The sequence below is a fragment of the Oryza glaberrima genome, chromosome 8 (assembly GCF_000147395.1).
Source record: "Oryza glaberrima chromosome 8, OglaRS2, whole genome shotgun sequence".
NCBI lineage: Eukaryota > Viridiplantae > Streptophyta > Magnoliopsida > Poales > Poaceae > Oryza > Oryza glaberrima.
In genome coordinates this window covers 6,766,393-6,793,455 of record NC_068333.1, presented here as the reverse complement: position 1 = coordinate 6,793,455, position 27,063 = coordinate 6,766,393, and the positions used below count along the sequence as shown (strand labels likewise).

The 27,063-nt window shown below is 42.6% G+C and overlaps 4 protein-coding genes and 1 long non-coding RNA gene across 9 annotated transcripts; 2 read left to right on the top strand and 3 right to left on the bottom strand.

Moving 5' to 3' along the window:
- Positions 1-1,252: 1,252 nt before the first annotated feature.
- On the bottom strand, positions 1,253-5,637 carry LOC127782097 (endo-1,3;1,4-beta-D-glucanase-like). The gene is made up of 7 exons (XM_052309161.1): positions 5,298-5,637; positions 5,205-5,226; positions 3,570-3,693; positions 3,136-3,226; positions 2,893-2,982; positions 2,665-2,765; positions 1,253-1,640 (listed from the first exon to the last, which is right to left on the bottom strand). Exons 1-7 carry the CDS (start codon positions 5,542-5,544, stop codon positions 1,500-1,502), a joined length of 816 nt encoding a protein of 271 aa, XP_052165121.1. The 5' UTR covers positions 5,545-5,637; the 3' UTR covers positions 1,253-1,499.
- A 1,634-nt stretch (positions 5,638-7,271) lies between these two features.
- Positions 7,272-10,204, top strand: LOC127781698 (uncharacterized). 3 transcript variants are annotated; one of them, XR_008019052.1, is made up of 5 exons: positions 7,272-7,439; positions 8,251-8,670; positions 8,750-9,096; positions 9,315-9,410; positions 9,815-10,204. It is a non-coding gene; the product is annotated as an uncharacterized LOC127781698 (long non-coding RNA). The 3 variants fall into 3 exon arrangements; XR_008019051.1 differs by lacking the exon at positions 9,815-10,204 and having other exon boundaries at positions 9,315-9,463; XR_008019053.1 differs by lacking the exons at positions 7,272-7,439; positions 9,815-10,204 and adding an exon at positions 7,446-8,148 and having other exon boundaries at positions 9,315-9,463.
- Positions 9,439-13,113, bottom strand: LOC127781697 (endo-1,3;1,4-beta-D-glucanase-like). The gene is made up of 7 exons (XM_052308709.1): positions 12,823-13,113; positions 12,677-12,698; positions 10,857-10,980; positions 10,676-10,766; positions 10,424-10,513; positions 10,200-10,300; positions 9,439-9,899 (listed from the first exon to the last, which is right to left on the bottom strand). The coding sequence occupies exons 1-7, from the start codon at positions 13,094-13,096 to the stop codon at positions 9,759-9,761; spliced, it is 843 nt and encodes a 280-aa protein (XP_052164669.1). The 5' UTR covers positions 13,097-13,113; the 3' UTR covers positions 9,439-9,758.
- Positions 13,114-13,225: 112 nt separating this feature from the next.
- On the bottom strand, positions 13,226-19,055 carry LOC127781696 (pentatricopeptide repeat-containing protein At2g37320-like). Of its 3 annotated transcripts, none has more exons than XM_052308707.1 (3): positions 18,643-19,055; positions 17,467-17,735; positions 13,226-16,800 (listed from the first exon to the last, which is right to left on the bottom strand). In XM_052308707.1, the coding sequence occupies exon 3, from the start codon at positions 16,720-16,722 to the stop codon at positions 15,034-15,036; it is 1,689 nt and encodes a 562-aa protein (XP_052164667.1). In that variant the 5' UTR covers positions 16,723-16,800; positions 17,467-17,735; positions 18,643-19,055; the 3' UTR covers positions 13,226-15,033. The 3 variants fall into 3 exon arrangements, with proteins under 3 accessions (XP_052164667.1, XP_052164668.1, XP_052164665.1); XM_052308708.1 differs by having other exon boundaries at positions 17,478-17,735; XM_052308705.1 differs by lacking the exon at positions 17,467-17,735 and having other exon boundaries at positions 18,643-19,054.
- A 4,720-nt stretch (positions 19,056-23,775) lies between these two features.
- Positions 23,776-25,507, top strand: LOC127782622 (xyloglucan endotransglucosylase/hydrolase protein 24-like). The gene is made up of 3 exons (XM_052309893.1): positions 23,776-24,530; positions 24,636-24,838; positions 25,052-25,507. The coding sequence occupies exons 1-3, from the start codon at positions 24,210-24,212 to the stop codon at positions 25,437-25,439; spliced, it is 912 nt and encodes a 303-aa protein (XP_052165853.1). The 5' UTR covers positions 23,776-24,209; the 3' UTR covers positions 25,440-25,507.
- The last annotated feature ends 1,556 nt before the right edge of the window (positions 25,508-27,063 follow it).

Below are 27,063 nucleotides of genomic sequence, written 5' to 3'. Positions count from 1 at the left end.
GTTGGCGCCGGCGCCGCCGTGGTTGCAGATGCTCCCGATGGCCGCCATCTCATCACCGCTGCCCTGTGGAGACGACACGAGTGAGCTGAGCGCGGAGTCGAAGTGCGCCATGGACTCCGCTGCCGCCGGCACCATCATCACCATCTGTTCAGCCACCACCGCCCATGGCGGCATCATTGTCGTCCCGTTCACCGCCACAGCGGGCAGCAATGCGCCCGCACCCGTGCCGGCGCTGGATGAGGAGGTGAAGGAGGAGAAGTAGTCGCGCAGCGGGGAAGAAGTGCTCGTCGGCCATCATCGTCGTCGGCGGCGGCGTACAGCGGCCCACATCCATCCACGCTCGGGCAGTCGGGGAGACGAGGCGGTCGCCTGGCACGCCGATGGTTGCCGCGCCGCCGTCCACGAGGGAGTGGAAGAGGAGACCTGGTGGGGAATGTGGGGAGCGAAGGGCAAATGAGTCCGACGAAAATTTTCTCTACTCCGATCTAACGCCGTTACTTCAAAATGCGACGGAAGTGCTACGTGGCGAAGAAAAATCGGTGGCCTATGCTATGGATCGAAAGTGGAAACTTTTTGTGCTATTTTTTTTGTACCACTTTGTTTCCTGTGCTATGGATCGAATTTTCTCTTAATAATTTTGGTGATGGCGCTCAATTGAAAAATGAATTGAATTCATGCGTTACAGAGACAAATTCTCAGTGAGAAAATGGTTAATACCAGTGTTGAATTAGTAAAGGATACCATAGTTTACCTTGAACCATGACAATCTCTAAAAGTTAATGTTTTGATATCAAAAGAAACTGATAAACATCAAGCATGTTTTTTAATCACCGGGAAAAAAAAAGCTTGTTCTATTTTTTTAAAGTAAATTTTAGAAAACTGTAACTATAATGATAAAATTATCAGTTTACTGCAACATTAGTGATCTATTTCAGTTTGCTGCAACAATAGTGTGAGAAATTATCACAAAACTATAATTTTTACATGATATGCTGCTACAGTTGTTACCTACATGTCATGTAGCAGTATATCACATAAAAGTTACAGTTTTGTGATAATTTTCTACGCTATTGTTGTAGCAAACTGAAATAGAAGCCTCCTCCAATTTTTCTATGCTCCACTGCTGTGGGACTTCCAACTTTCTAAGCTCCAATGGCAGAAGTCCTCTCTTTCAGTTTGCATTTGTTCCAATGTTCAAATTTGAAGATTAGTTTTAACTTTGAACTTGAGAATACATGCATGTGCGTTGGGTTGAATTCCCACCGCCGAGAGATTTCCAGGGGAAGGAATCGGAAAGTTTCATACATCAATTCAGCAGTTAATACATCGACAAGCTCAATTCAGAGAAAATCATAGCCAATTAATCACATTGACATGGCTGGTTATACTTATACATGGACACCGGCAATTTATTTAGATGAAAATGAATAAGTGCAATTTTCTGTATTTTCACAAATGACTATCTATATTGTCATTTTTTAATAGAATAATCTATATTGTCATTTCAAGTATTTCTCAAACCAGTCAAGCATTAAGGCAAGAGCCTGTTGAGCAGTTTTGACAGCAAACTGGTTGCTGGCGTTATATCTGCAAGCAAAGCCATGAGACACGCCTGGAAAGATCCTGACAAAGTAATCAACCTGCAACAAAGATGCAGTCCATTAGAGGCACTTTGTAATTTGCATCTTTTCTTAAACGGAATCGCTATAAATATGGCGCCATATTTCTTTCCAGTTTACAGTCGATTCTTTCACTGTGCAATTAGTTCAGAGATTCGTCCATGTCCGAGACTCTAATGCCATCGTAACTACTATTGCTGATACTAATCTCAGATCTCTAATCATTACGGAGTAAAAACTAAGATTCCATGCACAGATGGCAGGCAAAAGGACAAGAAAAGTAGAAGCCAGGGAAGATAGGGAGCTCACCGTCAATGTCTGTTTTTAATTACACTCTAGTTACATATATAATTGCAGTGTAATTATACTATAGTTACATTTGTAATTTCTATATAACTATAGTACTTACACCTCACTTATATACCACTTACATATATAATTAGTATGTAATTTTGGGATTTACATATGTAATTTTAGAACTTACATATGTAATTTTGGAACTTACATTATAAGTACACTAAAATTACATGTGTAATTTAGAGACTTACAATGTAAATACATGCCGACTATTTTTTGGTGAAAAATATGGCGCCATAAATATAGCTACTCCCTTCTTAAACATCATTGAGTGGTTGTGTTGAAGAAAAAATTAGGGTCTTCTTGCAAATATAGAACAAGTCAAGAAGATATAGGATATTTTCCGAATTTATGGCCATGTACATGTATGGAACTTTAATTGCAATAATGTACTAGTGTTCAGACTTTAGTTATTGTAAATTTCCCAAATGTTCTTCTCAAAAACAACTTTCCAAGTGTTGACTACCAATTAGAGCCGGCATGATCTTTTAATATCTCATCATTTCTGGGAGATTTATATCTTGTCTCTTTACCGTTTCAGTTTTTTTTTTTTTGGGGGGGGGGGGGGGGGGGGGGGGGTTGAATAAACTCTGTTTCAGTTATTCTTGTGCTTTCTAATATGTATTTTTTTTTACAAAATTTAAGATCATTTGGCATCAGGTGCCAATGAAACAGAACAGCAACTCACCTCAGTTGTTTGACGCAACACATTCACAAACTGGTCCACCAAACTTGGTGGTGTTATAGGGTCATTCTGACCTCCAAGGATTTCAATGGGGCATTTGACACCTGTGTTCAATGTGAACTAAGTAACAAAACAAAGGCTACTTGGATACAACTTACATAAAATGACTAGATAATTCGTGTATATGTAGTGCAACCAATTAAGCATCAAATCAAAACAAGTTAAATTCACCTTTCATATCATCAGCAATCACCTCTGAAGGATGAGAGATGGCAATCGCTTCAACTTCATTGGTTTTGGCCACCTCCACAGCAAACTTCGCTGTCAGTTGAACTTGTGCTGAGACTATAATATGATCTAAATCTAGCTGTGGAATCTAACTAGGAATTTGCAAAAAAAATTTAGAGTGTAATCCTAATGTACTGGTGTATGATATGTAAAGACATTTTTCTTTCGCTGGTTAGTTTCGCTTACCACCCCAACAATAACCTCCAATTCCAATAACAGATTTGCCTTCCCTTTTTAGAGCAGCAAAGATTGATTTAGCATCTTCAGCTGCTTTTACCTGAAATTCAAATTGAATATACTGATCAATATCCATTAATTGACTCCACAATAAGCACCATATGGAAAAGGTTTTTTTTATGCAACTATGATCATTATTACTTGGCGATTTGAAACGAACCACGTAAGATTTCATATTAATATAGCATTAAAAAATTACAAGACTATAGCCCTAAAAAGTTATGAATAGGGGGAAAAAAGAAACAACAGTCACACCACGTGTCTACAAGATGTAAACTTCCTCCTGTTTGGATCCCCTTGAGCTATTTTGGGGCTAAAAGGGGTGGGCTAAAAAATATCCCTAGGATCTAAACACCCCCTATGTAAATGGTGAAACAAATTACCGGAGAGTGAAGCGTGATCCATTTTGTAACGTTTATACTTGGGTCTCCATTGTAAGGTTGTCCATGGAAGAAATCAGGTACCACAACGTAATACCCAGCTTCACCAACTTTGTCGGCATTGTCCCTGTAATTGTCAGCATCAGTAACCACACATCAGCTTGTAAATTGTTTTTGGAATCTAGAATGGGAATAAAAGTAGAATTTGTATGAGATAAATTTAGCTGGGATGTCGTACTATTTGAAGCTCAAGGAAGCACTTAAAACTGGAACGTAAAACATAAATTTTAGTAAAATCCACATGAAGAAATCACGGGTTTGTCGTTGTATTGTTGGAATTCAAGATATTTCTACAGAAACTGGAACACTGAAATTGGATCATTGTCAATCCTTCATTGAGTTCCAATACGTTTGTCCTAAGGATAAAATCTGATGGCTTTTTACTTGTAAAATTGTCAGAATTTTTATTTATTTCATTATAATGCATAGACTTTACATATTTTTTGCCCCAAAAAAAAGAGTTCCGACTGCGTTTGTCCTAAGGACAAAATCTGACGGCTTTTTACTTGTAAAACTGTCAGAATTTTTATTTATTTCAGTATAATGCATAGACTTTACACATTTTTTGCCGAAAAAGAAGAGTTCCGACTTCGTTTGTCCTAAGGACAAAATCTGATGGCTTTTTACTTGTAAAACTGTCAGAATTTTTATTTATTTCAGTATAATGCATAGACTTTACACATAGGTATAATATTATTGGCATGTACAGTATTTTCAATAATTTTCATTGTATTTGTCACTTATATATATGCACGATGTGTGGACTTAAAGTTTGTGTGAGCATGAATTTTTTCCATTAAAATTATATATATATATATATATATATATATATATATATATATATATATATATATATATATATATATATATATATATAAACCCGCTTGACATATTTATATCATTAGCGGGAGGATAGAATATGGAAAAATTGCAAAATGAGTATATATTCTTCAGATTCTCCATGCATTGGTAACTACTCCATCCATTTCAAATTATAAATTATTTTAGGTTTGTTATAGGTCAAACCTCTTTAAGTTCGACCAAATTTATAGAAAAATTAATATATTGAACTATGGTTGTTGAATGAAATTAATTTGATGTTGTAGATGTTTCTACATTTTTTATCAACTTATCAAACTTAATGATATTTGACTTAGGTCAAACCCAAAGTGGCCTATAATATGAAGGGAGGGACGAATAGTTTAAAACCATGATTAGTCCCAAAATGATCAGGAAATTAAACTATTTGAAATGAAAGATGAGCATTGTCTAATATTATTTGTTGAAACCCTGATGATGGCCTTATGGGTGATGAGAACTATTATTCACGCATGTCACTGCAGAAAGATAGGGATAATTGAGTAAAAATGACAATATCACCTTTTAAGTCATACAATTATTTGTCATGTTTGCTCTGTTTATTTTCCCTCAAATTCAGTCTCTTTCTAGAGTTGTTCAGGTGTTAATTTCTTTCACTAAATTTGTGGAGCAAATGAAGAAAATTGCGGAGCAAGATGACAGACAACGACGACGAAGAGAGGAGGAGGAGGAGGTTAAAGAAATTGACGAATACTGTACCTCAGCAATGGTGCTTCGAATCCTGAAGAAACCAAATTAACAGCGACAATTAACAGCTGATCACTCGATAATCAGTTGATAATCACTACTAACCATAGATGTCGGAGGCCACGATGATGGCCCGGCCGGAGTGGACGTCGCCGGTGACATACGCCGGGAAGCCTGCCAGGTCGTCGATGACCACGCCGGCCTCACTGTCGCCGTCGGCCGTCAGCTCCGGCGGGTTGTCGAGGCACGGCAAGCGCAGCGGATCGGCAGAGGTGGCAGCGCCGCCGCCGCCGCCGCCGGCCACGGCGAGGCAGAGGATGCTCCAGCAGAGCAGCAACGAAGACGGCGCCATGGTAATTAATTAGCTCTACTGATCATAGTTGCTGAAGCAGCTTTTGTACATGGATTTAGACGGTAGTAGGTAGCAAAAGGAGACGCACCTATGACATGTTTAGTGTCGCATCGACTTTGCAATCCTACGTCCTTAACCAGGAATGAAATAAATAGGTGACTTGGAAGTTTTCAACTTAAATTGGAGAGTTAAAAGTTAGAATCTAAAGTTTTAAAATCTATACATAATTATTTTTTAAAAAATTTCGAGTTGAAAGATTTGAAAGTTTAAATTAGATACAAACTTTGTATACGTGTATATGGTTTTTATACATCAAAAGTATATACATATAAAAAATTTGTACTATATGTACATATGTATATAATTTACATACATACGTATAACCTTTTTATATGTGTATATAAAGTTGAGAGAATATATTTTATACCATTGAATTTATCCCAGTTTAACGATTTGCCACTGACATTATCTCTTTCTACTATATACTGATGACTCTATCAATTGTGATAGGCCTCTTTTTAAAAAATACCCAAAATACCTTAGAGACATACATGGTTAACAATTAATTTATCTCATTAGAAAGTTTCAAAAAATATGAAATTTTTTATATGCCCTCCTTACACAACAGAGAAGTATGTACATAAGTTTCAATTTTTTTATATATTTTTTTAAAAATATTTTTGTGTGGTATTTCATAGAGAAATAGCTTACACAAAAGATAACAGCGAAAAAATCTTATGCAACAAAAAATCTTATGTTGCATATGAAAGATAATTTATATTAAAAACAACAACACAAAAAATATTTTATATAGCATATAACAAATAAGTTATATTTTTAAAAAATAGAAATGAAAAAAAAACTTATATACAAACTTTTATACTGTGTAAGGAGGCCACATAAAAGTTTTCATATTTTTTTTGAAACTTCTAATGATATAAATCACTGTTAACCTTATATGTCCATAAGGGTATTTTAGGTAGGCACCAAAATCAATCGAAACTGTCATTCACACAACTATGATACTCGATTTCCACTGATTTTGATAGTTGACGGATACTATATACTCCATCTGTTCCATAATATAAGGCACAACTATTTTTTTGGATGTTCCATAATATAAGGCATGCATGTATACAATTAACTAGAACCTCTTCTCCATTAAATTATTACTTTTCTAAATCCTCCACCCTCAAGATCTCTAATTCTATTGGATGCATGCATTATACTCCCTCCTTCCCTAAATGTTTGACACCGTTGACTTTTTTAAACATGTTTGACCGTTCGTTTTATTCAAAAACTTTTGTGATATGTGTAAAACTATATATATACATAAAAGTATATTTAACAATAAATCAAATAATAGAAAAAGAATTAACAATTATTTAAATTTTTTGAATAAGACGAACGGTCAAACATTTTTAAAAAATTCAACGGCGTCAAACATTTTGGGATGGAGGTAGTATTTATTAGAGTGATCCAAATTAGAAGATGATAATAATTGTTTCTTGGTCTTTGGGTTAAGGATAGTTCTGCCTTATATTTTTGAACGGAGGGTTTGTGGTTTAAGGACGCGAATGAAACTAAAAAACGAAACAAGATAAATCAGCCCAGTAGCAAACTGGGCCTGGGAAAGCTTCGGCTCGAGCCCCACGCGCGTCGTCAGAAGGATGGACTCATCGTCCTTAGGTCATGGCCCAGCATCCTGCATATGCCTGAGTCGATGATGGGTCATCCTCCTCCCCCTCTCGCTCCCGACCTCTCTCGGCGAGCAGCCAGCTGGGGATGCGCCCTCTCTGCTGCCGGAGAATCTGGATCCGGCCGGCATCGGCGACGGCGACGGCGAGGGCCGGGCGGCCAGATCGACGGCGCCCTCGACGTGGGGTGGAGAGCAGGTATGCCACGCACCTCTACTCCTCCTAGGTCGCTCTGCGCGCTGTTCTTTGGCTCCGACTGAATCCATCCGGTTATGAGTTTTTGTACCATATCGCCCATTCTGAGACAACACCACCTGTTTATTAGCTCGATTTGATTCTATTCCATCGCCACCCAAGGGACACCCACCCCGACTGCAATGGGCAGCGGTAGGGCGTGTATCCGCCCTACCGTTTCAGCTGCAAAAAAAAAAAAAAAAAAAGATCCCCACGGCAGGCGACCCCCTCCCGAAAAGATGCCCTAGAGAGGCTACTGGTCTCTCGGTGGAGACAGCGCTAGACACTAGCGCTTGGCTTTTTGAAATTTGTAACATTAGATTTTTTTTTTCTCTGTTGAACTCATTGCTTAATCTGAGAGAAGCTTAATTTCTTAAAAGGAAAAAGAATCTTATAAGAAACACCCAACTAGACATTAAGATATGGTAGCAGAGGAGATACATTAATGTTTTGATATGCCCTTATTGCTAGCAATGTCGCTGTAAGACGCAAAATTTCTAACCTCATTGCCAAGTTTTGACTGGATGCCAGTGATATGCCCTTATTGCTACAATGTCGCTGTATGATGCAAAATTAATAACCTCATTGCCAAGTTTTGATTGGATGCCAGTGAGAGATGATCTGGTAGATGAATAATTTTCTATCATACTCTACAGATCCTATTGTTAGCATGGTAACGCTTTGTCATTTATTCACTGAGTTTTGCCTTATATGTAGTTTTGTTTTTAATGGTAATTCTACTCTACTTAACAAATTAAAATTCTCTGTGGATTAGGCTAGTGAACGTGCATAGAGAATTCAGCAAGCTAGAGATATGACAGTATATAGACTGATTATAAGTGGGATGCTAGAGGAGTAAGTCTATATCATTGGCAGATACACGAGCATCTTCTGAAATACAAAGTACTGAAAGGCACTCACCAGAGGAGTTCTTTTAAAGCCAGCAACATGATGAATTTATTCACGCTGCAAGACTATGACAGTAAAGGTTTGATTTAAGCATCCAATATTTTCAGCCAATTTTCTGAAGATTTGAATACCAAGCTTCCTAATGACTAGCAACAAGATTAGTTATAACCTCCGGGACAGAACCAAATTCATCCAGGAATTCAAAGGGTAAAATATACCATAGCTCTGACCAAGTACATGAAGAATCCAGCATTTTGAAGGGTCTTTATGATGCTCAGGGATTCATGTAAGCAATAATTTGTTATCCCTAAGGCAAATGGTTTTCCTCAACATTTTGTTTCTAAAATATATTTTAATTTTCTCAGAGTGCAATCAATCATGAATGCCAACGACGACCAGAAGCTGCACCTAGAGACAGAAGCTTCACACGCCAACCTTGGATGCTTGGAAGTTGTGATAGTTTTTCTGCACCTACATGAACTGGAAGAGCTGCCCCTCGACCCTTGTCAAAAGCTTAAGGCAACATGAATCTCCCTTGACCTCCTCGATGGAACCCAACCAAGGGGTGGCACTGGATGTGGCGGCGCACATATATAGGATGAAGTGGAGATATGCTCATGTGAAGATGCCATCCCCACGATCCAGCGGAGGCAGGATACACAGCTCTGGCCAGATCTACAGCAACCTCGCCACTGGCTTCTGGTGAGACCAGGTATGCCTAACTCCCTGGAGGACATTAAATCTTAGCTTTTTTTCAAACAAAAAAAGTTTTTTTAACTGTTCAACCTGGCTGGATGATTTGTCATCTTTTGCCTGTTGACTTAGGACAATAGGAGATGAAATACTGGGAATGTTTTCTGTGTTTTGCACGCAAATGGTTCATCACCCATCCATTTTGGTTGGAATCAGAATTCCTTGTTTCCTCTACAGCTTCAGGAGAAGTCCCCATCCTATTTAAGGGCCAGCAATTTCTTGGAAGCACGACTTTCATCTGTCTAATTTGTGGCCATAAGAAACAGTCAAGAGGTACCCAATATATGCTGTGCTTAAGATGAGTAGCATACAACATTTGATTGAACATATCGACTAGTTAAAATGGCAACAGAGGCACACATTATTTTTGTTCTCCTACAAACAGATGTTTTAATATGCCATGCTAATGGTCGCTTCGGAACAAAAAGAGTTTGCATTTTGCACTTCATAAAGTACACTTTGTCTCACTTCGCACCATATTCAACACATACTTTCACTTTACACTAGTGCTTATTTATATAAGTTTCACTTAACACCAGGATATACATGGACACTAGCAATGTATTTTGATGGAAATAAACAATTGCACTGGCCTTGCATAGCATGCATGATTAGCTATTGTCATTTCAAGTGTTTCTCAAACCAGTCAAGCATTAAGGCAAGAGATTGTTCAGCAGTTCTGACAGCAAACGGGTTGCTGGCGTTATATCTGCAAGCAAAGCCATGAGCCACTCCTGGAAAGATCCTGGCAAAGTAATCAACCTGCAACAAAGATGCAATCCATAAGAGGCTCTTCATAACTTGTTTCTTTTCTTAAAGATCATTGAGTGGTTGTGTTTAAGAAACAATTGTGAACTTGTTTATTGACAATGTGCTAGTGTTTGGACTTTTCATTAGTGTTACTAATTAGCTAGATCCAATATTGCCTCAAAAAGAAAAATAGAGCCAGCATTATCTTTCAATTTCTCATCATCAGTGGGAGATTTTTCTCGTGTGTGTCTACCGTGGGACTATGCTGATGCATTTGGCATCAAGTGCCAATGAAAATCAACAGGAACTTACCTCAGGTCTTTGGCGCAAGGCATTCACAAACTGGTACACTAATCTTGGTGGTGTTACAGCGTCATTCTCAGCTCCAAGGATTTCAATGGGGCATTTGACATCTGTGTCAAGGTCAATTTGGAATAAGAAAAACAGGGACTACTAGGATACAGCGTACATGAATCAGTTAACTATATATTCATCTATATACTGCGCAACAATAGCACCAAAACAGATAAGTTCACCTTTCATATCATCAGCAGTCACCGATGAAGGATGGGAGATGACAATCGCTCCAACCTCATTGGTTTTCGCAACCTCAACAGCTAACTTTCCTGTCAATTGAAGTTTTGTTGTTTAGACTATAATAGTATGAATTAAGTCTAGATATGGAAATTAACTAGGAATTTACAAAGTTTTTTAGAGTGTATGTATTACTAATGTACTGATGTAGGATATGTAAAGACATTTTCTTTTTGCTGATCGATTTTGCTTACCGCCCCAACAATAACCTCCAACTCCAACAACAGATTTCCCTTCTCTTTTTAGAGCAGCAAAGATCGGTTTAGAATCTTCAGCTGCCTTCACCTGAAATTTCAATTGAATATACTGATCAATATCAATTGACTCCTCGATAATCGTCGTCGAATAAGCTATGTAATTGGTGAAAACAATTACCGGAGAGTGAGCCATGATCCATTGTGTAATGTTTATACTTGGGTCTCCATTGTAAGGTCGCCCTTGGAAGAAATCTGGCACCACGACGTAATATCCCGCTTCACCAACTTTGTCAGCTATTTTCCTGTAATTGTCAGCATTATTAACCACAAATTTGATTTTAAATTGTCTTTGCAATCTAGAATGGGAGTAAAAATGTAAGGTGTATTGAAAGGAATCCAGTTGGGACGTTTTACAATACTTTCAAGCTAAAGGAAGCACTTAAAATTGGAATGAAAAACAGAAACCTTAGTACAATCCACATGAAGAAATCATTGCTGTTATACCATTGGAATCCACGATATTTTTACAGAAAAACTGAATTTCTGAAATTGGATCGTTGCTTGGTTATCCATTCATAAATCAGCTTTACAAGGACAGCAATGAGATATTACCTATTGACTATTGAGTTACGACAGCGTTTGCCCCTAAAGAAATGATGTTTTAGAAAGCATGTAATGAACATAGTTATGCACAGTAATACAGTATACAATGATAGTACTACTCCTTTTGTTTCAAATTAATTATTGTTATAACTCTTTGTCCCAAGTCAAATATTTCTATTTTAGCCTATTAATAACTAGCAATTTGTATAATTTAAATACATGTGGATTGCATATTTGGAAGTATTTCTTATTGTGAATCAAAAAACATATTAAAACTTATGTCATTAAAATATACATTTTTTTAAAAAAAATTGATTGTTAAAGTTAGAAATTGTTGACTTAGGATAAAACTAGAACTACAAATAATTTGTAATGGAAGGAGTAGTAGATTTATCTTCAACTTCGTAGGGATACAGAAGATGAAAGTTTTAGCATATATGTTGTCTAAGTAGAGTAGTTAAAATAATGAAATTGCACATTGATAGTAAATGATGTATTTCAACCGCTTAACATATTTATATCATTAGAAGGTCAGAATATGGAAAATAGCAAAAATGAGTATACGCTTCTGATTCTCCGTATGAATTGATGGTTACTCCAAAAAAAAAATAGATACTAACTACTCCCTCCGTTTATTCGACGCTGTTAAATTTTTTAAATATGTTCAATCATTTGTCTTATGCAAAAAATTTAAGTAATTATTAATTATTGTCTTATCATTTGTTTCATTGTTAAATATACTTACATGTACACATATAGTTTTACATATTTCATAAAAGTTTTTTGAATAAGACAAACGGTTAAGCATGTGCTAAAAAATCAACGGTGTCAAATATTTAAAAACGGAGGGAGTATTTGAAACGGAAGAAACATGTACATAGCAATGTTGAATATTCTTTGTTCAAGCTCATGGATGGTGAGGGCGAATGGACGATTATTTGCTTTTACACCTTTGCGTGTCTAAAGTCTAAACCTGTTATCCTTCTCACAAGTCACTGCAGAAAGATAGGAGATAGTTCACTAAAACTGACCTGAACCCATTGTGACAAGAAAAACAGGTATGGTACACAATTAAGCCATGTCTGTCTTTTTCTTTTTTTTAAATCAGTCTCTTTCCAGAGTTGTTCAAGTGTCAAGTATTTATCATGCCCTGTTCTCTTTAGATTTTCCCCCCGGATAATTGCTACAGATTATTTGGTCCATGCTTTAAAAAATATTATTTATTCTACTGCATTATTAGATATTTGCAAAGTTCATTTTTCAAAATATTAATTTGTTATGTTAATAAAATAAACAATCTGCGCCTATAATCCAGAGAGTGAAGAAATGAAGAAAATTACTGTCGAAGATGACAACGAACAAGAAGCTAAAGGAAATGAAAAGAAGATTTTGTACCTCAGCAATGGTGCTTCAAATCCTGAAGAAACCAAATTAACAGCAACAATTAACGGCTAATCAATCGATAATCACCAAAGGATGGCAGTGAGCCAGTGACTGATCAGTAAGCAAATCAGGCAGACATGCACACACACACTACTAACCAAAGACGTCGGAGGCGAGGACGATGGCCCGGCCGGAGTGGGCGGCGCCGCCGGTGACGTAGGCCGCGAATCCTCCCAGGTTTTGGACGACCACGCCGGCCTCGCCGTCGCCGGCGGCCGTCAGCTCCGGCGGATTCTCCAGGCACTGCAACCGCGGAGAACCAGCAGCGCCGCCGCCGGCCGCCGCGGCGAGCACGGCGAGGCAGAGGAGGCTCCGGTGGAGCATCGACGTCGGTGCCATGGTGATGGGTTTAGTTTGCATGGTAATGGTCATTAGATGCAGAGGGTTTTGTACTACATTTTGGCTTTAGCACGGTAGGTAGCAAAAAGAAGACGCCTTGACATGTTAGTGTCGCATCGATGTTGCAATCCTACCTTTTCAAATTGTGCCATTCTGTCATGCTAAATCTTTGTTACACGTGGCCAAGTTCGTTCGAAAGATTTTATCTCGGTTTCTATTAGCGCGTTTTTCAATATGTTAAACGGTACATCTCATACGAAAACTTTCAATATAGTAGTTGCTTTGAAATATTAGATAAAACCATTTTTTATTTATTTTGTAAGTTTGAAATAATTAAAACTCAAATGATCATACACTAATGGTTTTCTCGTTTTCTATACCCATACTTAATATTCATCTAAATCACTTCCGTTAACACTGATTTGAGATTGGATGGTAGCATCTCATCTAAAGAAGATGAAACTGCGCCTTCAGTTTCATTTGCAGAGGTCCCTCTTTCAACTTTGCTTTTTTTTCTTCCCCGGCGTTTAATTTGGAGATCTTACCTTTCTACTTAGAGAGTTAAGCTTTTGAGTTGAATTCCTTCCATTATTTGTTCCTCACCACCAATACAAAGAATCATTTCTAGTGTTCGACACTAACGGCATGTCATTTCCTGCCATCACATTGTCAAATTCACCACCTACCAAATTTTACCCCGAAAGGAAATGGGCCATGCAATAATTCTCTAACTCAATACTGGGAAGGCATGCTGTTAAAAACTTGCTTCAATTTCCCCACAAATATCACATTCGTTGACACTCCTGTAATCCTATTCGTTTCCATGAAAATTGTTGAGTCAGAGAAGCCATCGGCTGGCATTTAGCCCAACGGTTAAGTGATGATGCTGTCTCGTTTTCTCAATTACCAGAACTCCTGAATCATTACTTTGTCAAGAGCTACATTTCTAACCATTGTAATTAAGAAGTACAAGATCGCTGATTGCACATCAACGCATTATGTTATATCAGACACATGAGATGTGCTATCACAAGTTTATGCCGCCTAACCTTCAATCCTTCAGTTCTTTCCTTCAAGCTGGAAGGCAGGCCTGCCATCACCATCCGCCACAACAGGCTGCTACACAATGAGGGCCCCTTTGAATCAAAGGATTTATATAGGAATTTCATTGTATTCAAATCCTATAGGAAAATTTCCTATTTGGCCCTTTGATTCAAAGGATTGAAACTTTCCAAATCCTATGAAATTCCTATAGAATGACACATTGTAAGTGGATTTTGGAGGAAACTTAGCAAGAGGTCCAACCTCTTGGAAAATTTCCTTTGAGTCTATATCTCTCATCCGATTCCTGTGTTTTTCCTGCGGTCTAATCAAACGATCATTCCTGTGTTTTTTCTGTATTTTGCAATTCTCTGTTTTACACTTCAATTCCTATCAGGATGAATGAACTGTACTTTTTTTTATGGAAAGGCATAGGAAGTCCCGTAGCAGTTGCATCAATTAAGTCAGAAAACCTTGGCCAGAAAGAATTTAAAGAAAAAAAAATCTGAATATTGTTCTCCTAATTACCTGTGTTTTGGAGAACTAAACTAACAAGAAAATGTAACATGGATGGGGGACATAAATTACAGATCGTCGGGTGGTGGCAGAGTGTAAGAATACTTTATTCCCCACACTTCTTAGACAAACGAGGAACAAATTTCGCCGGGCAAATGAGGAACAAATTGAAAGGAACAAAACTGGAAGAGACTTGGAAAATACAGTACCTACATGTCTTGTTGGTCGTGAGTCTTGTCAATCCATACAGATCTTTATACCAATCAGTCCATACACATAATGTTTAGGTGTTATAACGGCATCAATGGATCTTCTTAATCTTTAGCAGTGATGCTTGCCATTTCCTGTAGGATTCCTCTTAATATATACAGTGTTTATAGTCGTCTTGACATGTTCACAGCCATCACACTCCACTATTCCAGGCTTTCTGTAAGCATATCATACTTGCATTCCATGTGAGCTTGCAAGCAATCAAGAACAGCCAGGATATTGTTTACTTGGTGGCTCTTTGATCTGTTCTTTGCCGTGAAGGAATAAACCTTATCACCGACTTCTATCCAGCTACACCCAATGTTCGTCTTTAGGCCTCTCGCCTTCATTGCCATCCTCACTCTGGCCACATCACTCCAGCAACCAATTGTGGCATACAGATTTGCTAGTTGTATATGAGTTGCAGCACAACCTGGCTCAAGTTTAAGACGGTGCTCTGCAGCCTGGATGCCGATCGAAATGTTCCCATGCACCCTACAGGAACCCAGCAGAGAGCCCCATATGACGGCATTTGGAGGGATAGACATTGTTTGGATCAAATCCCACGCTTCTTCAAGCAATCCTGCGCGCCCAAGAAGGTCGACCATACATGAGTAGTGATCGAGCCCTGGTTTTATTCCATGTTCAATCATTGTCTTGAAGCAGTGTCGGCCTTCCTCCACAAGGCGTGCATGCCGGCATGAAGAAAGGACACCAAGGAAGGAGAGAGCATCTGGTACTATGTGTTGCCTCTCCATTTCTTTCAGCAAGTCAAGGCAATGCTTAGCAAGACCATACTGCGAACATCCAAAGATAATGGCATTCCACGAAACAAGGTCCTTACAGGCAATGCAGCCAAATATGAACTGGGCTTCATCTATACACCCACACTTTGCATACATTGACAGCAGGGCATTGGAAACATGCACATACGAATGGAAACCCATTCTCATTTGTAAAGCATGGACACTTCTACCAAGTGCTAGAAGTGCATGTTTAGTGCACACACTAAAAAGAGTGGCAAATGTGATGTCATTTGGCTTGCAACTTGAAAGCATCATTGATGCAAACAAATGGAGACATGGCTCAACCCGATTATGAAGCGCAAAACCAGAAATCATTGCTGTCCATGACACTGTGTTTTTGGTTGGCATGGTCTGGAAAACCAAGTACGAACTTTCCAACTGGCTACACCTCGAATATAAGGTGATGAGTGAACTGCCAATAAAGACAGTTGAATCACAGCCAACTTTAACCAATAGACCATGAAGCTGTGTGCCTTGGGTGAACATTTGCCTATCAGCACAGGAACTCATGGCAGCTGCCAAAATAGATTGATCTGTACTGGTTTCTCCTTTCCTGTGCAGCTCCATTATCAGCATAAACATGTCCTCCTTTATGAATCTAGTCCTGGAACGCAAAGCCGAGCCATTATTTGAAACAAAGCTATCAAATTTAGCCTGTGCAGGATTGCTGCATGAGTTAAAAGTGACACCATTTCCCTTGTGTATAGTATGATTTGATTGAACTCCCAAGATGTCATTCATGCAGTCATGGATTAGTCGCTGATGGCATGGACCTCCCACTTTGTCATAGTCAGCCTTTCTTGGTACAAGATTCAAAACTTTTAGCGCACTGTTGATGTTGCTGCCATGCTGGTCCTTTGATGTGCTTTGTGCTGCCGAAGTCCCATAGCTTGCAACAGGTACACGAATAGCCGATGCTACTGCTGCTGACAAACTGCTGAAACAGCCACGTACAAGACGGTTGTGCATAACTGAAGCCGTCCATGTGTGAGCCAATGAGCACGATTGAGGAGCAGAAAATAGCAAGCGATCCAGAGCACTTAACATGTGCCATGGAGTCCCAGTAGAGCCCCAAACATGTTTGGAAGATAATCTGCACCCGCACCTTGGGATTAATCTTGCTCGCTGAAGAAGAAGCACATAAATCATCAAACCAAGGATAGATGGATAAGATTGGTAAGGATAGCATCATGGAGAAAATAAAAATCTAAAAGGCTATAACTAAATGAACGGAGAGTAAGATTTTCGATTTGATTCCTCACAGACACAGCATTACAGCAATCTAGGGGTTCTTTAAAACAGGAGAAATCAACCAAAATTCAAATGGACCTCCCCAGGATTTCAGAGTTATAAATAAAGTTACTGTTCAAAGATTGATAACAGCAAAAAAATCAACTACAAATTACATCCTGTGTAGCAAATACAACTATGCTTCTAAATGCAAGAAAAATGTGTGATCTAATCACTCGAGAAGTTCAGCACTTCAGCTAGTTGGCACAAATCTGCAAAGCTTGTAAACAAGTTTATACTTGAGGAGCTGAGGTTCTTGTTTGCTTCAAAATTTTTCGATTTTCCAGACCTTTTAACCACTATGGACAACAGCTATAAAGAATTAAAGATTGTGAGTTGAAATGGAAGATGGATCAGTTCTATTTCTTCAGGATGGAAGTGATCTAGCATTCTAGCCTAACCCAACCTATTCTTGCCAGGATAAAAATGGCCCGTTCACTGATTCAGCATCTCGAATTGAACAAAAAAAAAAAATTGAGTGGGGAAAAAATCAGGATTCACCTGCTTGCTACCTGAACTGGGAACGGTGACCGCCAGCCCAGGACGCCGCCCGCAGCCGTCCGCCGTAGGCTGCAGCGAGCGCCGGCGACCTAGCCTCGCTGCATGGCGTGCGTGGCCCTTTGAGGCTTGGGCCGTGGACAACGCTGGACAGAGAGAGAGAGAGAGAGAGAGGTAGGTTTAGCCTGGACAAGCACGCTGCTCCGCCGCTGGTCGGCACCCCGCCGGCTGGCCTCGTCTGGCAGCTGCCGCGCCGCTCGATCCGCTGCCGCCTGCGGAGACGATTTGATGGTTTGGTTATGGGACTTTGGCCGAAACACATGCAGGGATGAGTCGGGGAAAAGATGGCCCAATGGGCTTAGGTAATTGAATTTTGAACTCCATTTTATTCGGAAACTGAAACTGTCAGCCTTGCTACTTAACTACTAGGCATCACTGTATGTATACCACCAGGTGTTCCCTTTGTTCCATTTTCTAAGACATTTTATATCCTCTTTTATTTAGACTTATAAGCTAGGGGCTGATCGGGAGATATTACTGCGGCTATGCAACTGCAGCGGTAGCATCACCAAACCCAAAACCAGGGGTGGATCCAGCAATGAAAAATTGGGGGGGGTGGGGGGCGGAGGCTCAACCTATAAAAGACATTACTCCCAAATTTTTCAGGTTTTCCTGGCTCAAAGAAAACATAACAGTACAAGCAAAACGCTGCATTCTTTGATTCACTGTACTCTAACCAATCATAGATCTCCAACCAACGTTGTTGGAAAGATCTCTATTCACCACTTTGCCATTTGTGAGGAAATGTATAACCAACTGGTTGGGTTGGGACCCTTAAAACATATGCCCTCTTCACTTGATCTCTAATCTCAAATGGATACTCATCAATTTGCACATTCCTGGATCACTAACAATATCTGAGCAAGTGAACTAGACCCTTGCCAATTTTTGTTGTCTTATGTTCTCATCGTCCTCTGATGCAGTAGGAGTACTGCTACTGCCACTTGAATAATAGTTGAACAATGTTCTTTTCGAGATGCTGAGATTCTAGTCTAGACAAAAAAAGAAAAAGAAACTGTGCTAAATTGCTAATGGATTGAATCATTCCAAATTTCCAATCAATTAATCATTAATCACAATTGCATTGCATATTTGCATAAAATTCTAAACATTACATACCTTGTTTAGTTATTCTGCCTGCCTGTTGCTCGCCTGGTCCTGCCTCTTGCTCGCGTGCTCCCGTGGCGTCGCCGGCGCCGGCCTGCAGCCTCCGCCGCCGCCGCTGGCCTGCTGCTGCTCCTGCTCGGCTGCTCGCGCTCGCGGCGCCGCCCGCCGCCGACGCCGAGCGCTTCCGCCTGCTGCCTCGCCGGCGCGCGCTCCGCTGCGCCGCTCGTCGTCACCTCGCCGCCTGCCCCCGCGCCGCTCGCCTCTTGAGCCGCCGCACGGGGAGCGCACTGCCTTGGCTGCTAGGGATTCGGGGCCGGGAATTGGGGAATTAGGTAGTGGAAAAGGTGCACCGAAGGTCCCTTAACTTGTCATTGAATTACAATATCGTCCTCCAACCGCAAAAATATCCGGCAGCTTCTTCGGTGGTGTTTGGATCCGGTTTTATGCTACGTGACGGCTGAGTTAGCATAGAAGCCACGTTAGCCCCATATGTCAGAATGACACCTCATCTTCCTCTTCCCCTCTTTTCTTGTCTCTCTCTTCCTCCTCTTCACTCGCTCCGAGCAACGCCAGGCGCGGCGAGCCGGCGAGGCGGGACAGGAGGGGGGTGGCGCCGCGACGACGGCCGCCGGCGGCGGTGGCGGCGGCCGCAGTGGGGCTCCGCGGCCGGAGTCGCGACCACCATCGCCATCGGCACCACCATGACCGAGCCCAAGCCCGAGCTCACCACCACGCCAGGCGCCGCCGGCGGGGCGGCGGGTGCCAGCGCTGCTTCCTCCCTTGTTGTTTCCTCTCACATCGGCGCCGCCGCCGCGTTTGTCTCCGGCGTGTTCGCCTTCTGAGGGCGAGGAAGCTGGGAACGAGAGAAACCTCCAGCCTTGTGTTGTGTCAATATATACTGACAATGGCATGGTTGATACTTCAAGTAAATATGAGGCATATATATATACATACATACAGCAGTGCTAATTTGATGATGTACAATTTTCGTTCTTTTCTTCATCCTTGTACGATAATGAGCAAACATTGAAAACGCCTGTCTCAAATTCTTTCATGTGACAGGGCACCGTGCATTTCAAGATTACTGGTAGTTTGCGTAAAATGCTAAATGTTGAGTCGATCAGAATGTGGTTAAAATCAGGCGAGGAAGATATACATTTACAGCCACCTTTGCATCTGCATCATTGGGGTCAACAAAATCCTTGTTACTTCCTCGAGGACAATCTACACAAGCTACGCTCTTCTACGTCCTCAGTCTCCTAAAGGCAGAAAAAGCACAATGCAGTAGGAGAAGTTGGCCTCGTACATGTCCTTGGTCTGAGACAGGAAGGAGAGCGGGCCACGGCCGAGCCCGAGGAGGCCCTGCGGCGGCGCCGCCGTGCCGGTGGCTCTCTGCAAGCAGCCGAAGGTGTATGTCTTGACGACGTCGTTGGCGACGACGAGGGTGTCCTGCGACAGCGCGGACTGGAGGGAGGAGTCCGCGTAGGAGAGGCTGAAGTCGCAGGAATTGCTGTTGGGGGAGCACGACGGGTTGGGCACCTGCACGCACTGCATGGCACCGGGCGGTAGGAGGCGGAGGCGGCCGGGTTGAACGGCGACGAGGCGGCGCGTCCGGCCGCTGACAAGGGAGAAGCGCAGTGGCGGCGCTCGGCTCCTCGCTGTCGCCTCCCCGGGCCCATCTTTGGCCCCCGCCGCCGCTGGCCGTCGTCGCAGCGCCGCCCTCCTCCTCTCCCGCCTCACCCCGCCGAGCTCCAGGCCGGCCACCGTCGCCTCGCCGGCTCGCCGCGACTCGCGTTGCTCGGCACTGAGTGAAGAGGAGGAAGAGAGAGACAAGAAAAGAGAGGAAACAGAGAGGGAGATGACATGTCATACTGACATGTGGGTCCCACATTGGTCCCACGCTTACTCAGCCACCATGTAGGATAAAACTGGAGTTAAAATCACCGAAGGACCTATCATGACCGGTTTTGATTAGTTAAGAGATGCCGGATATCTGTTTTTGCGGTTGGAGGATGATTTTGTAACTCGATGACAAGTTGAGGGACCTTCGGTGTACTTTTTCCTTAGGTAGTTGGGCACTTGGGCCTGGGCCTGCCCAACTAATAAAGCCGGTGCAATTTGACTCCCTCAGTAGTTTTGAAGAGCGGTTTTCACCGATGTGGCACCTACGTGGCGGTATTGACCATGTCTTCGTTCCATATAGCGTTGACATGCCGCTTAGGTGACATTAGAATTAAAAATATGTGTGATATATTTGTCATTAAAAAAATATTGTGGTGCCCACTGAAATGTGGGGCCATCTCTCTCTCCCCTCCCTCCTCACCACTCCCTTCTCCCTCCTCCCCCCTCCTCTCTCTCTCTCCCACCCCACAGCGGACGGCACGAGCAACGACAGACGGCGGGGAGCGGCGGATCCCCTCCCTCTTGTCTCTTTTTCCTCTTCTCTATCTTTCTCCCACGGCGTGCGCTGAGGACCGAAGCGGCATGGGCAAGCGGAGATGGCGGCAAGCGGCGGAGCCCCTCCCTCCTCCCTCTCTCTCTCCTGCAGCGAGGGCTGGAGCTGACGCGGGAGCTAGCTAGAGCGGCAGCTGGCGCTTGAGGGACGGCAAGGAGGCGGGAGAGGATAGCAGCGTCGACACTGATGCTGACAAGATCGAGCGGGCCAAGAGCTGGGCGCTGGTGTGGCCCGAGGGTACCGGGGGGACATCCAAGCGGACGGCGTGGGACCACCTCCTTCTCCTCCTCTGCCGCCGCCGCGAGGAGGTGCGACCTTGTAGTCCAATGCCGCCTTCTTCTCCTCTGCCTCCACCCACGTCAGCTCCAGCCCGCCGCTGTCGCTTCAGCTCCCGCCGACCGCCACCACTCTGGCCCTGCCCGCCGCCGCTCCAGCCTGTGCTTCGCACGGACGATCGAAGGGGAGAGAAAGAGAAAGAAAGAGAGGATGACATGTGGGCCCCACAAATTTTTTAATGACAAATGGGTCCCACATATAAGTTTTTAATTCAAATACCACCTAAGCGTCACATCAACGCCACAGACCAGTCAACATTGCCACGTAGGCACCACGTTAGCAAAACCGCCAAGGGAGTCAAATTGCACCGGTTTTAATAGTTTAGGGGTCAAGATATCTGGTTTTGCGGTTGAGGGTCATGTATTAAATTTGGCTTAAATTTCAGGGAATCAAAGTGGACTTATTCCTTTTTAAGGGGATTCCTTTTCTAAGTGAGCCTGGCCCAACTGCGTTCGCCGGCCCAATTTCACGCTTTCTTCAACCTCAAGCTATCCAGAGACCTAGCGCACCTCCTACTCTATCATTCATGGCGAAATTTTTGAAGAGGGCTAGGGGGGTACCCCCACGTTGAATCTGTCCCTGCCCAACACAATTTCTTTTACTGTTTGTACTGTACATGCAACATAGCCCTGCCTGTAGCTGACTGCAAAGCAGCACAAACAATCAGCCCCCTAGTTTATGAGGTAAAAGGATTAAACTTAAACAAACAAGCAACTTTTTAGTTTGATTTTTTGAAAACCATGAACCATTCTTACACTGTTACATTAAAAGGTAGATTGAAGATGCATTTTTTTAGTTTATGTGAGGTGGAGGTATGACTCCACCATTAAACTTAGGATTTCATATCCATTCGCTTATAAAACACATAAGCTAAAAATCTAACTTAAAAGCCTAAACCTAAATAAAGAGGGTCTTAGTTGTGTGCTAATTAAGTCAAAATTTTCTACTTTTAACTGAATTTATAGAAAAGATACACCAATCTATTTTAGTAGCAAATCAAATAAGATCAATACAAATTTATCACTTGTTTAGGGCGCACTACCAATTTTTTTGGGTAGGGTAACGATACAAACAGGCTCTAACTCAATAGTTTGACATTTGGAGTGCTTCGATTCCTCCTGCGCTGCCTCCTTTGGAACACGAGAATTAACTTTTCCAAAAAAAAAAAATCCTACCCATAATTTTATAAAGTAGTATTTATTTAAAGAGTAAATTGCGTTGACGGTAAAAAAACTTGACGGGCGGGTGCGATTAAGTGCGAGAACTTGAAAATTGGACATACTGATGCAACAACTTGGCTAGGTAGGGGCTTTTGTGGTTCAAAAGGCTGCCACATAAGATTTTTTTTTGCCATGTCAGCTTTCCACCTTGGACAAAGTCTACATGAGGGACACCCTTTACACATCATGATAATTTTGCACAAATCCCTTGTTGTTTTTCTCATTTGATGACATTTTTAGTACAGAGCAATTAATCATCAAGCCAAGATGAGGGATAGGACTTCAAATATGTAGTGCCCAGCTGCGGCGTAGAGGCGATGCAGTTTCCCCGTGCACTCACTGCTAGTCGCCGGCGCCTCTCGATCTGTTGAGGTGAGGAAATCACGGAGAGAAAAACAAAAGAGAGGCACATATATTTTTTGCTGTGTTAAAACAAAAGAACCAATTAGAATGTAAAAACTACTAGGAGGTTTTTTGTAAAATGAGATGGGATATCACTATGCTGATGCTAACATGGGACCTTTTTTTTTTTGACTGGAAGTAGCTAACATGGGACTTTGTCCAAGGTGGAAAACTGACGTGGCAAAAAATTTTATGTGGCAGCCTTTTGAACCACAAACGCACCCATCTAACCAAGTTGTTGCATCGGTATGTCCAATTTTCAAGTTTTTGCACTTAATCGCACCCACCGTCAAGTTCTTGTACTGTGAATGTAATTTACTATTATGAAAATTAATTTGGGATAAACTAAGCATCACTTGTCACACGTTGGAGCGTTTCCAATGCTTATCCAAACTAGCAAAAATAAGTTAATTGTTCCTACCTACTGCACATCTGCAGACCGCAGGTGTTTTAGGACATCTGACTGCCAGATATAGGTAACTCCAAAATAACAAGTCAACCCCCATTTTTGTTTCTTTCTTTCTTGGCTCCCATCAACTGAACTGAAACCATACTTTTTTTTATTACAAAAAAAAGAGAAAAAACTGAATCCATACGATGTGTACTGTACCTAGCTAGCTAATCAGCAATGTTCTCCATGTGACACTTTGCTATTTTTCGACAAGAAACATGGCACAGGCTATTAATTAGCCACTTGCTTAACTAGCCAATAATTAAGCGTGCATGCAGCATGAAGGTTGTTAGGTTGCATGGCATTTGGTAGGTAGCTAGGTCAACGGTGTGTTCTTCGTCGCTCGCCATGGAAGTTCTTTTTTATTTTTTTTTTAAGCTCTCGATCGAACTCCTGCATGCACGAGCCACCAGCGTGTGTGTTCAACTGTGTTCATCATCCAAATGCATTCCAGGCGAGGCAACATGCATGCAGATTATTGCAGTGTTTAGCCAGCCTGACATCCCCATGAATCGTAACATGCCATGTCCCCTATCTCAAACATTCCCCACGAACATGCCTCGCATGTTCCTGCAAATTCTATCATCTTCTCGATGATCAATCTGTTCTCGATTGGTTATTATAAATACAATTCCGCTCGAAATCGAATAGCAACAGCAAGAACAAGAACAAGAACAAGAAGATCAGGAAGAATCAATTGAAGAATTAATATTCCATGGCAATGCCGTGTTCCGGTGAGCGGTGCCGCCGCGTGTGGTGGTCGTCGGCGGCGGCGGCGGTGGCGTTCTTCTTCGTCTTTGTGGCGGCGGCGGCGGCGGTGGCGGCTACGGCGTCGATGTACGACGACGTGGAGGTGGTGTGGGGCGGCGACCACAGCTTCTTCTTCATGGACGGCGACGGCGACGCCCTCGCGCTCTGCCTCGACGAGACCCACGGCTCGGGCTTCCGCTCCAGGGACGCCTACCTCTACGCCCGCTTCGACGTCGACATGATGCTCGTCGCCAACAATTCCGCCGGCACCGTCACCACCCTCTACGTACGTTCCCCCTCCTCCTCCTCCTCCTCCTCGCCGCCGGCCGCCGCCGCCGCCATGGACGATGCATGCTGATCGACATGTCGTCGTGTGCGTGCGTACGTGCAGTTGATGCCGGACGACGTGCCGTGGGAGTATCACGACGAGGTGGACCTGGAGTTCCTCGGGAACGTCACCGGCGAGCCCTACACCCTGCACACCAACATCTTCGCCAATGGCGTCGGCGGCCGCGAGCAGCAGTTCCGCCTCTGGTTCGACCCCACCGCCGACTTCCACACCTACTCCATCGTCTGGAACCCCAAGCACATCATGTAAGTACTACTTCCTCCGTTTTATATTATAAGACTTTCTAGCTTTCCTCACACTCACATATATGTGTCTAGATTTATTAATATTTATATAAATATGAGCAATACTAGAAAGTCGTATAACCTAAAACGTAGATAGTAGTTCGTTTGATCCCTCGCCGCCGCCATTGCCGTCGAGACAGAGAGCTTCGCATTGACACGCCGCCATTGATGCAGAATTCTGGTGGACGGCGTGCCGATCAGGGACTACCGGAACACGGCGGCGCGCGGCGGGCCGGCGTTCCCGACGTGGCAGAAGATGCGGGCCCACGGCAGCCTGTGGAACGCCGACGACTGGGCGACGCAGGGCGGGAGGGTGAAGACGGACTGGTCGGAGGCACCCTTCTTCGCCTACTACCGGGGGCTCCGGGTGACGCCGTGCGCGCCGTCCCCCGGCGTGGCGTGGTGCGGCGACGAGCCGCCGGAGTCGCCGTGGTTCGATCAGCAGGAGATGGACGCGGCGGCGCTGAGCAAGGCGAGGCAGGAGCACCTGCTCTACGACTACTGCGAGGACACCAAACGGTTCAAGGACACGGGCCTCCCCGTCGAGTGCACCATCAACTAGCTAGTTATAGCTAGAGAGCGTGTTTAGTTTAGTCCAAAATTTCTTAATTAATTCGTGTGTAATTTCTCTCGGTTTGTATATCGGTTATATATATATATTTATATATATATAATCTGTTTTAGTTAAATTTAGAATTATTTCTATTATTATCTAAAAAAAATTAGAATTATTTTACTTAATGGATACGCATGCAACACCATTACATACCAGTATGTTCACCATCGATTACAAGCGTGCTCGATCCATAACACACACGCTTCAAGAGATGTGGGCTCATGCAACGCATGGACGTGGCGAGTCACAATGGAACATCCACTCGAGTGATTATAATCTATCTCCAGATTATACATGCATGTCTTTCTATAGTGTAGGTATGCGTGCCTCCACGTGCCTCGCACGCAGCGACGGTTACTCGTAGCAATCGAGCGACAGACTACTCGTATGGGATGACGTCTGGGCAAGGGTGGGGAGAAGGGGGGTGGGACGGCACGCACCAGATCAAAGGCGGTGTATGCGGCAGTGTTGTGGAAAATGGCCATACTGATTGACTAATCGGTCGTAACGTTAACGGTAGTAAAACCACCACCGCGTTAATGTGATACGGTGTACATTTATCGTTCACGAACGTTAAAACTCGTTTTTAGCGATTAGTTGGTCGTTTTCCGTTAAATCACCTGAATAATCGTCCGTATGTTGTATTTGATGATCATTTAGTGTAGTTTTCTTTACTTAATTTAGAATTGTTTTTGTTTTGTTACATATATTTTTATGTTTTACTTATTTAATGCAACCAATTCTACCACCATATGATATATAAATCCGGTGTTAGAAGAGTTAATGTTTTACTTATCTGTTTAATTAAAAAACAACATGAAGATATTTGATTTATATAGTTAAACACAACTAATTCTTCAAATAAGTATATAATATAATAAAATTTGTACATATATTCGCGAACGTTAAATTTTCGTATAATTTCGATTAATCGGTGAACGATACCCTTTATGTCCGACAACCGTATTCCGTCTTCTACAACACTGGTATGCGGCGAAGCCAAGGGCGCAGGCCGTGCCCCACCCGCAGCGAGAGGCCGCTCCATGTCTAGAGGCTGCCGGCCCAACTCCCTCATCTCGATCGCCCTCCTCCGACCCGCGCACTGCCCGACGTCCTCTCAGACGCCGCCCCGGCGACCGGCGGGCGGCGAAAGTTGGTGGGCGGTTTCCGGGCTGGGAGTTGAACTAGCGTTTCGGTTTTTCAACGCATTGAGGCTACGCCGCTACGGGGGAAGACTTTTCACGATGAGTGGACGGTGAAAGGTAGTGCACTCTCTCTGACGAGAAAACTTTTGGTGGAATGGTTGTGCGGTGACGACACCGGGTTGGGGCCGGCGGCGTCAAAATTTTTAATTAGTGTATACGCGGTTGCTAACGATCTGGCGCACGTTTTGGTTACGTCCTCGCGCGCGGTTTCGGTTCGGGCCCACCAGCGAGGCAGTTGTTTTTTTCAGGAGGAACCGCGGAGGCATGCACACACTAGCGCTTGATAAGAGGAACAATCGTGATTTTGCAACGTACGTATATTTCTCGATAATTACGGTTTTAATTAAACCTTCCTTCTTTTTAGG